The 11,577-nt window shown below is 29.6% G+C and overlaps 1 protein-coding gene across 2 annotated transcripts in view; it reads left to right on the forward strand.

The window, feature by feature from the left end:
- LOC107453849 (Molecule interacting with CasL) overlaps nucleotides 1-10,367 on the forward strand; it is a 67,980-nt gene extending 57,613 nt beyond the window's left edge. The window contains exons 22-26 of one of the 2 annotated variants that reach the window (XM_043047716.2): nucleotides 466-649; nucleotides 2,041-2,173; nucleotides 3,912-3,982; nucleotides 4,079-4,193; nucleotides 8,864-10,367. In XM_043047716.2, coding sequence (XP_042903650.1) covers nucleotides 466-649; nucleotides 2,041-2,173; nucleotides 3,912-3,982; nucleotides 4,079-4,193; nucleotides 8,864-8,945 — 585 coding nt within the window. In that variant the 3' untranslated portion in view covers nucleotides 8,946-10,367. The remainder of the gene's footprint in view (nucleotides 1-465; nucleotides 650-2,040; nucleotides 2,174-3,911; nucleotides 3,983-4,078; nucleotides 4,194-8,863) is intronic. The other variant, XM_043047717.2, reaches the window with a different exon arrangement.
- Nucleotides 10,368-11,577: the final 1,210 nt, after the last annotated feature.

Raw genomic sequence — 11,577 nt, forward strand, 5'->3', positions numbered from 1 at the left:
TTAAAAGGTTTTTAATTTATGAAATTTATTTATTTTTAGTATTTTTTTTATCAGTGGTTTTTCTTTTAACTGTGTACAGATCATGCTGCAAATTTAGCCATAATTTGTGAAAATTAAAAAATCAACACAAAAGTGTTAATTAACGCAAAAAATCAACACAACACAGTCATTAACAAATCAACTCAGTCTGAAAAATCAATGTGCATTAAAAAATCAACACAAAAATATGGTAAAAATATAGATTTATCGTTTCTTGTGGGATACAAAAATAAATTTTTAAGAAAAAGTATATCGGGAAACTACTGTTTTTCCTAAAGTTGAATTTGTGAAGGTACTGCTAAACGGTAGTAAATTTAACCTTGACAAACCCCTGGTATATATTTATAATTCACCTATGTATAAATTATCTTTTTTTTATTAAACATTCGGTTTATATTTTCTTATTAAAATATATATATTTTTCAGAGACTGAATGAAAAAGAAAAGAAAGCTCAGCGAATCGTACAAAAAGTTCAAAGGCAGCAAGTACTAAAGCGATTGCGCAATGCTCAAGAGATACAGCGCAGGTTGGAAGAACTAGAAATTAAACAAAAAGAACTTGAGCAGAGGGGTGTTGAACTTGAAAAGATTCTTAGAGGGGAGGAAAATGGTAACATTATTCCCTAAGCATTTCTTTATGCAGCTTTATCCTGCCTAATAACTCCATCTAAAAATATTTACCGTTTCATGAAATTTGTTCTTTTACTCTCTTAATTGTTTTACATTCATTTATTCCAAATTGAGTATACCAATCCATAGCTTCCAACTCTTCCGGTTTAGCCGGAAGATTTCCGGTTTTTTATCGAAACTTCCACCTTCCGGTTTTTATTTTAATCTTCCAATTTTCCTCGATTTAAAAAAAAGAACTTTCCCATTTTTTACAACAGAGCCACGATCTGAATTTGTACCCGAACGCATTTTTTAGAGCAGGAATCAAATTCTTGCATCTTTTCGGCACGTGCTCGATCATGCACATATCAAACTTTGAAAAATAATTACAATTTATGTCCCTAAGTGCTCTTAATTGTCTTAGAATCTTTGAATGTAACTGTGTTGAGGAGAAAAAATACATTGAAATTTTCAGCTTTTAATATCTTCCTTTTTTTGAAAACCCAATGTTGACAGCTATGCCAATTTATTTCTTTTGAAAAATAAAATGCTGAAAATCATATATTTATTTTATTATTAAAGATAAGTAATGTAAATAAAACATTGTATATGTTTGAATCCTTTACACTTTAACCTTGCCTGTGACTCACTTATTTTGAAAATATTGCAAACCATTATTAATGTAAAACTATTTGCTTCAAAACTTTTTGAGCAACCAATGCTCATTGAGCTAAAATATATTTCTTTATTTAGTATGTAGTTGCTATTGCAATGTTTGTCAGAAAGTTTTAACTTGAGCTTTTAATTTTTGACTTGTAAAAAATATTTGAGTTTACCTTTAGTTTTACTTACTTTTTAGTTACTTTCCGTGGTCCTCAATAAAGCTACTAACAGAAGAATCATTTTCTCTAGCCTCAACATGAAAAATATGGTCACAATAGTTTAGTTAAAAGAGATGTCAAAAGTTTGAACCCCTTAATATTAATTTTACTACATGTCTGAAGAACTTATTTAGCGTAAAATTCAATTTCTCAGTAACTATTCGGCCGATTTTGTTCATATTTTATGTTTTGCTTTATAAAATTACATTCTTTATATTGATATAAAAGTTTGTTTACCTTACAATTCAAATTATATTACATAAAATATTAAGATATAAAAGTTTATTTTTGCTTGGAATTACCTTTGAATAAACAAATTTTATAATTGAGTGCAATATTTTTCAATTTATAAATTCACTTCTTTTTCATTACCACGCTTTCTTGTCTATTGCTTGACTCTTTAGTTACTTATTTTATGACTTATTTAAATTCTTTGTGCTGATTATTCTTTGCTTTTGCTTTGATCTCCTTTTTTTCTCCTCTATTAATGTAATTTTTGTGTGTACTACAGTTTTTGCAAAGTGCAAATGCTGTTTAAATTTTGCAGGTGTTCGAGACGGTAAAGAAGAAGCCGAGCTTGAGTGGTATACTTTGGTCCACACTAAAAATAGATTGACCAGAGAAGTTCAAGAACTTTTAATTCGGTAAGATCATCTTCCTCCATTATCTTATTTTATGCAATTATCCTATTTTCCTTCTAATTATGCTATTGTATACAACTATATTATTGTGCTAGTTATGGTAAAACAATTTTGTGCGAGAAAACAAATATGATGTTATGCATCGATTTTTTTTTTAATACTGCAGCATGAAAATACTCTAGTTCTTTAAATATTCTAGTTCTTTAAATTCAATATTTTTTCTTAAAAGTTACTTCAATTATGCAGCATAACTTTAATATTTTAGCGTAGAAGTGATAACAAATATTAGAGCAAAGAAGAGAAGTAGGCGGCTAATGCAATGATATGTTTCATCTACTACTTTTTGAGCAAAGAAAAAGATTAAAGGGCAAAAGCACTGTGCTAGTCATTCTTATATAATTGATTATTTTATGAACTTCTACTTTAGATTATTTCTATTTCAAGCAACTCACAAGATAAGTACCCCAATTCGGGTTGTACTAGATTGTTAGGTTATACATTTTAGCATAAAATTTTCCTTAATGGAAGGATTTTTGTCTACTTCACTATGATCAAAGAAAATACACATTTTTAGAAATAAAAATTTTGTTAAAATGTCCAAAATAAATCAAGAAATTCTGAATAACTTATCTAGTTTGGGAAAAGTTGCAGTAGGTACTATTTTAATTTGATGAATGCCATTTTATCTAGGAACTTAAGGCGGTCCATAGGCAATGTTAACTAAATTACCACCACTGTACCATTGGTAACAAAATTGTGTAGTTCTTGGGTTGGTTCTAGTGCCACAAGGCCAAGCCTGCTTGGTGAAACAGAGCAAATTTAAAGCAGAGTGTGTGATTCTTGTGTTTCAGTGGCGCCATTTATGGCCAAGAATTCGACTTCTGCCACATCATACGTCACATCTGTTTATGAGGCGGACCCATTCATAAATCCATTCATTCATCCATAGATTGTAATTTTGACCTGAATCAGAAAGCGATCAATCTCCAATCCAGTACCCCCAGAGGTATTGATTTGTTATGGGAACATGGAGGACTTTGTGACTTGACAGAATTTTACGTGCATTAGTCACCAACTGCACGGGAAATCTTCGGCCGGCGGGGTTCGAACTCTCGATCATGGGCCCAGCTCCCTACCGACCAGGCTATCCCAGCCTGTATGTGTCGTTCTGAATCTCTATGACTAGGACCACACTACCTCAAAATGGGTTTCCGGAATGCTTGAACTTTTTACTCTATTTACAGTTATCTTAGTTTTTTCTATTGTTTTGCAAAGTTTAAAAATCTTTTAAAATAAAAATCTCAATGAGAAGAAAAATATTAAATGAATTATAATAATTTAATTCTTACTCTTAAGTGTTTTAAAGTGAAGTTTTTGATTTTATAATGGTTAATTGCTTGCCACCCATAATCTAGACCTATAGGAATAAAATAATTGTTACACATCTGTATGAATAGAAAAGGTTAATAAACTATTTATTAATTGAATGGAAATTTATCGGATAAGGAACTTTTATTTTTAAATATTTTTTTAAACAAACTTTACTGAAAATTAATCACTACTTAGATAACAATGATATATAACAATATTATTTTGTTAAAATATTAAAAACTCTATTGAAGCTACTTTTTTTAAAAAATTTGATAAATATGGACAGAAAATATTTATTTGTAAGAACTCTTATTTTATAGTTTTGCAAATTACACATGGTATTTATGTGCTGATAATTTATGTATCTCAGGTTGAAGGATCTAGAATTAGAAGATCGCCATTGTCGACTTCAACAAGAGATTACTGAAAGAATGGCTCAGGGTAAGACTTTAATAACAAAATTCTTGAAACTATATTGTAACTTGTATGATACTTAATTTTTGCTGTATGTTTAATCATGTGTTTATAACCCAATAGGCTCTCACAAAAATGCAACACAGTTGATCGAGGAAAGAAAAATTTTAGACGAAATGCTCAAAATAGTAGATAAACGAAATGAGCTTGTTACTGTTTTAGAACAACTAAGATTACGGTAAATAAAATTCTTCTTTTTTTAATATGCCCAAGTTAAATAATTGGTCAATCGCTATTAATGGTTTATCAATGAAATTTGATTTAATTATGTTCTGATAGAAATATAAGATTGGTGTACTGATTTACAAAAGCAAAACATTTTTCTGCGTACATTAACAAATATAAAATATATATTGCCATTTATAACTTAATTTTTCAGCAATGAGCAAATCACGCCTAAGCTTTATAGTACTAACTTAGTGTGTATAAAACTGAACCAACCAACATTTATCTATATTAAGAGACTTGCACCTTAACCAAGAACATGAAAAGATGTTAATCTCCCGGGAGAGAAAAAAATCTAGAGGCATTCGGACCAGTTAGAAATTGTTGTGCAGAAATGATTCAACCATGAAATCCAAAAACTATTTGAATAAAAGGATATAATAATCCATATAAAATCAAAAAATATTCCACGGTTTAAGAAAACATGAAAAGAATGGATAACAGCAGATGCATAAAAAAGATATTTAGTTGTCAATACCTTAGTCAACAAAATAGGGAAGACCGAGAAAGAGATGGATAGATGAGTGAGGCCTTAAAAATGAGGAATTGCATGATAAGGCATGATAACAGTTAATCTTTAAATCCTGTTAATTTAAAATTCTTTAAAAAAGAATGTGAAATTTCGCAATGTAAATTTTTCTGACTTAAACGTGTTGTCACTGTATTGAAAAAAAGACTATTTTTGAAACCCTCAATTTAACAAAGATGTTGTGATATGCGTTTTATTTTAAGAAACGAAACATGCATTTTGTTGTTTAAAATCCTTCAATACTTATTGACATAATCATGCTTAACATAAACAGCAGTTAATTAGAATTTTGATATGAAGGTTTTAAATATTTAAATCAAAAATGATTTAGTTTGTTACTCTTTCCCATCCCCATTGTACAATTATTTTAGCAAAAATACTTATTTTNAGAAAGCTTAGAATGTGTAAAGTCTAACTTATTTTTACAAAGAGAAAGATGCAAAGTTATCATATCTTTGCTTGCGATGTCCGAGATCTGTGGACACAGTAACGTCATGAAGAGGGAAATCGTAGCTTCAGCTCTAAGAGCGGAGTGAACTAGCCCTTGTATTCTCTTTAGCCCTGACAGCAGATGCATAAAAAAGATATTTAGTTGTCAATACCTTAGTCAACAAAATAGGAAGGACCGAGAAAGAGATGGATAGATGAGTGAGGCCTTAAAAATGAGGAATTGGGAAAGTTAGGCATTATAACAGTTAATCTTTAAATCCTGTTAATTTAAAATTCTTTAAAAAAGAATGTGAAATTTCGCAATGTAAATTTTTCTGACTTAAACGTGTTGTCACTGTATTGAAAAAAAGACTATTTTTGAAACCCTCAATTTAACAAAGATGTTGTGATATGCGTTTTATTTTAAGAAACGAAACATGCATTTTGTTGTTTAAAATCCTTCAATACTTATTGACATAATCATGCTTAACATAAACAGCAGTTAATTAGAATTTTGATATGAAGGTTTTGATTATTTAAATCAAAAATGATTTAGTTTGTTACTCTTTCCCATCCCCATTGTGCAATTATTTTAGCAAAAATACTTATTTTAACATAAATTTCAGCTCATTTCATTCATTTCTAGGGTAGTAACAAATTAGTTAGTCTATTAATTTTCAGTACTTTTCCATTATACCGGAGCAAATCTCTCCAAGCAGACTTTTTGGCGACAGCACTCAGCATTGACATTTAAAAAAAATTAATAAATATTTTAATATAGCTCAAAAATTTTTCAAATGGGTCCTCTGTTTGCCTTCTCCACATAAATTCTGCCAAATAACTTTCGAGATGATGGCTTGCTATTGTTCTTCTGTGTTTCTTATTTCGCCATTGAGCTCTGCCCCACAGTCACTCTATTTTTTGCTTGTGCATTCCAGTTTCCGGATCGACTAAGTTGTACTTATGGTTTACTTTGAAATGTTCGAAATTTTCATCTTCCAGTTTACTAGTCAGTATAATTTCCATGAATCGGAATATATTATAGTTTCTTTTCGATATTTTCCTTAATTGCCTTCAATAAGTTGTTCGTGAATCGGTTTGGCACTTTCACAAAGAAACATCCGCTCGCCCTGCAAACTCCACCGAATATCCATTGTTGTGGTAGAATCCGACCCACATTGTTTTTAAGCCTTCGTAAACAAACTTTCGTCCACTTCGATGATAGTGCCAGGTCCTTCTATTTTTCGTTGTTTACAATTAAACAAAGAATTCACACAAACCTCATGCATAAAGCTATTCCAGTCTACAACTGTTCCGTGTCTGATTTCCAACTGCTTTTCACACCATTTAACTTAAGTTAATTCTTCGCTCCAACAATAAATAAACTCTTCAAAAAGCTCAACTTCGATGACTGAAACCATGCGCCTTTACGGATACTTCTTTTACAGCAGACAAGATGAAAGGTTGCAATGCATTGAATTTCATCTTCGATATACAATTTCATTTCATGATTCTCACCACAAATTGCGATTTCAGCCAAAATGCCTTTCTCTTGAAAGAATCGTACTGCTTCTTTCTCTGTTTTGGGCAAACCCCAAATTTTCATTGTTTTTGCGTAAATTTTTCCTATTAAGAAAAAGACGTGACTGATGAGGAAAAAATGGCAACAACTTGCTTTGAAAATGCGGGGGCAAAAAGTTACCAGAAGCGATATTCCGTTTGACTTAGGTTGCATCATTATTGGCGGTGGTATAATGGAAAAGTACCAAATTTTCTATTCGTTTTGAAAAGAAAAAAAATATGTAATTTTCATTTGTAGAAATTACAATATTAAAGATAACTACTTAAATAGTACGTTTGCCAACTATTACAATTTATCAGTAATTATTATGGTTTTATAGTCAAGATTGAGTAATAAAAATTGCAAGTTGAGTTGAATAATAAAAATTACAGTTTTTGAGAATTTCCACAATCTGTTTAAAATGAGTTTTTCTCTTAAATGCCAAGAGTTATGAAATTTTGTGGTTTGCAACAAATCTATGATTATTTTTTTTTCTATTCCTTAAACAATTCTAAAAACAATAAATGAAAACACGATTTGATTGAAACAAATAAATCTCATCTTTTCCCCTTCCAACAAGCTATTCTGAAACTTCTTACATAAAAGCAAAAGTTCATTAACTCATCTGAAATGCTATAAGCAAAAATGTTTAGTGGTTCAAATGAAGGGTTTATAAAAACGCACTAAGGGCTAGTTCTAATTTAATTTAGTATGTTTATCTAAATGTTTTTTTCTTATTTAATAGTATATTAATGCATAATTTTATTATTATATACCTTTATAGAATTAAGTTGTTTATACATCTAAAACCTGTACTAATTTTAGTTTCTTAAACGCTTATTGTATAGATTTCTGTGTTATTTTACTTTTAATTACTGATTGCTAGTTTGAAAAATTGGCATCTCTTAATTAGCAACATTATTTTATTTATTTTTTAAATAAGATAAGATTGAAGAATCATTTGAGTTGGTTGTTACTAACTTAAAAATTGATTAAAATTTTATTTACTCATTATTCAGGGTGCGTTGCGTTTTTTAAAAGCCCTTAAAGGTGCATTTTTCATTGGGTGTTTTTAAAAAATGCTTAATTTTCCCTTTTTCAAAATGAGATTTTTCCCTTACCATGTTAATTTTCGATACGGATTATGCAAAAAGACGCAATTCACATTGTTCTATTCAACGTTTTCACAATTAATTTAATCCCAATCTATTTCGCCGTATTGTCAGTTCCTAGCATATGAAAATGCCATTCGTTTTACATGATTAAAAATTTCATGATTTTTGACATTTGTCTAAAAAAAATGCCAAAAGGTTNACCCCCACTTTGTTTACTTCAATGTATAAACTGCCAGCAAGATTAAATTAATTCTTAAACTATATCCTTAACACCTGTTTAGAGCAACAAATGAACAGGACGTCCCTACTGAAGTGACCACCTATTGTATTCATAACTGAAGAACGGAAAATCAATTCTAGCGATTGAAACATTTCTTAAAAATAAACAATTTATTTTCCATTTCAGTACATTTTCTTTATGCAATTAAGCGAGGACTAGAAATAACAAATATCCATTTAAATGAGGAAATGTAACATTAGGTCCATATACAGGGTGTATAATGTTTTTAAAAATAAAGGTGCATTTTTCATTGGGTGTTTTTAAAAAATGATTAATTTTCCCTTTTTCAAAATGAGATTTTTCCCTTACCGTGTTAATTTTAGATACGGATTATGCAAAAAGACACAATTCACATTGTTCTATTCAAAGTTTTCACAATTAATTTAACCCCAATCTATTTCGCCGTATTGTCAGTTCCTAGCATATGAAAACACCATTCGTTTTACATGATTAAAAATTTCATGATTTTTGACATTTGTCTAAAAAAAATGCCAAAAGGTTGGGGGTTGTTTGTTTTTTTTTGACACGACGGTTAAAACCAGGTAAAACCATCAATTGTCGAAAACATTCCAGCTCTGCCTAGTTATGATATTTTTTTAAAGTGCTTACAAATATTTTTTGAGTGCTTGAAAAGTGCTTATTTTTTGTTGAATCCTGTTATTTATTTATTTTTTAAAGTAAAGTTGTAAATAACAACCACTCTTTGCAGGGAGGAAGAAGATGAAAAAAATATCAACTCTGAGGTTTTTATGAAAGGAACAAAATCTCCTTTGTCACCTAGTAAAAGCTGAACAAATTTTGTACAAACTTAAGATTGTATAAACAAAAAAAAATGCTTGATATGCTTTGTTATGTAACACTTTGGAACTAAGAATTGAGCCTTCATGTGTTTATTAAGAAAAAGCAAATAGTGCATAAATTTTTGCTTTGGCAGCTCTGGATTCAGCTCAGATGAAATTACATTTAAAAAAATGCAGTGCTTTATTCTCATTTACAAAAAATTATGCTTCATGAAGCTGTGTAACATTTCATCAGATTTATATTTTGTCTTCATCAAATTATATAATGTTGTGTGCTATAGATTAAATGTGTTGTACAAGACTTAGTAGATGAACAATATATATATAATTAAAATATGAATGCTAATTTATAATTGTTAAATTTGACTCTTTATTCTTTTAACTGTTAATTTTTTGTGCTTACACAAAGCACGGACTATTAGAAACATTTGTACCCATGTTTCGCTCTATAGTTGAATTTCTAAATTAATGAAAAGTTTGTATATGAATGATGTTCTACAAAGAATTTTTAAAGCAAACGCTATATCTATTCATATTAAAATCAGCACCCTATTCAAATTAAAGTCAAAATTAAGAAATTATTTTTCACTATTGGATAAAGAATTCATTGAACTAAGTTTCATGGACATAAAAGAAATATAAGTTTTTATTTCTGGTTTGAAATTCTTCAATTTTCTAAAGCATCAGTGAAATTCTGCCATGTATTTTAAAAATTTATTTCAAACCAACATAATATATGGACTTTTTATGCATTTATAAAATACTGTTAAAATATTTTCCTTAATTTGCTCTTTATAAACTGTAATCAAAATGTTAATGAATCTTTCTGTTAAGAATAGCAAAAACATATTTCTAAAAACTCTTCAAACACTGATACATATTTTCGCTACAATTATTGATACTACTTAATTTTTTATGTATTGAAAATTTACTAGCTCAATTTTCTTGTTATTAGCACTAATTGAATTTTTTCCCTCTTGCATCCAATAATCTCATTTTCTCAATATCAGTCTTAAAATCATTTAAGGTATTTTTTTTTATTGTTACCCATTAAAAATACTTAAACACTAAAAAAATTTTACATTTTAAGACATATACCAAGATAATTTTATTCATTATCTATTAATGATGGATAATAATCTGCATTTATCTTGATGCAAAAATCTCCTTGCATTTATTTAACTTACAACAGCTTTATGACTAATTGTTTTATAAAAATGAACTGATGCCTTGGAGTTTGTGATATGTATATCCTGTAAATTATCGTAGTTTTTAAATAAGTTTGCTTCCATTTTGTTTTACTTTTTTTTTTACCTTGTGTGCTTTAATTTCAATAAGTTTTTCTGTTATTTATCTTGGCGTTTATAGCCAGAAATGTGTGATAATGGAGAAATAAATTATCTTTTAATTATATTTGCCTTGCTTAATTTGACATCTTTTTTTTTTTTAGAATCTGGTACTTGACAGCTTCTTTGGGGGAGGGTAAACCTTCAAAAGTAATTTTTATATGGATCTTTTGTTAAACTGTTAATTTTTACATGGGTAAGAAAGCTAGAATTTATTATAGAGAGTTTGACTGTATAAATAGATCTATTGTCTTCTAAAAAGTTACTTGTTAAAGAATCACTTCTACCTTTAAAATCAAAGTTAGAAAAAAAATATCCTCATTTTCACACTCAACATTTTAAATTGTAATGATGTAGCAACTGCATCTTTATATGTATGGCCCATCATCACTAGCAAAACTGTCAATCAAAATTATTTTCTTTTACCGACTGCAAGCGAAAACTGCTAGAATGTTTCATCTGTACCTTTCTATCGCGAGTAGTAAACTCTGCGACTACTGCTGGAGGTGAACTATATAATATACACCGAAGAGCCATTACATTATGACCACCCTGCTAATAACATGTAAGACCACCTTTAGCCCTCAAAACTGCTAGCACCCGCCGTGGCATTGATTTCACAAGGTGCTGATACGTAATCTGAGGTATCTGGTACCATTCCCTCACATTGCGAGGGGGTAGCGTGGCGGCACGAATTTGGTTTTCCAAGTAGGACCACAAATGCTCTATTGGATTAAGGTCAGGTGAATTTGGGGGCCAAGACATGACTTGAAAGTCACTGGAATGTCTTTCGATGATTCAATCCTTATCAGCGGTGATTGTGCTCCGGAAAAAATCCGGATTTCCGGAATTTTCGCTAGCAGTGATCTGGAAGTTTCCGGAGATCGAAGGTCCAGACGTTTCAAAATATCATTTATCACAGAAGTTTCCGGAAATCAAATTTTCAAAGGTGGAACTTAAAAACACAGTTTATTTTATTTGTTTGTAAGGGAGAGCCAGAGAGATACTTTATAAGCTTATATTCATGATTAATATTCCTTTTTTTATCAGTAAATAGTTGTTATAATCATAAACTCAAGAAAGAAAGAGATATTTGTAAATTTTAATTACTTCTCCAGGTCATCATAGGTATGTGTATATGGTATAGGTATGTGTAAAATTTTAAATATATTTTAAGTAAACTAAGAAATATAGGAAAAAAACCTTGTTTAAATTTTTTTTCAATTTAAACTTATTTTTTTTTAACTCAAGAAATTTTCCGGAATTTTGACTTGGCC

Source organism: Parasteatoda tepidariorum, chromosome 4 (genome assembly GCF_043381705.1).
Source record: "Parasteatoda tepidariorum isolate YZ-2023 chromosome 4, CAS_Ptep_4.0, whole genome shotgun sequence".
NCBI lineage: Eukaryota > Metazoa > Arthropoda > Arachnida > Araneae > Theridiidae > Parasteatoda > Parasteatoda tepidariorum.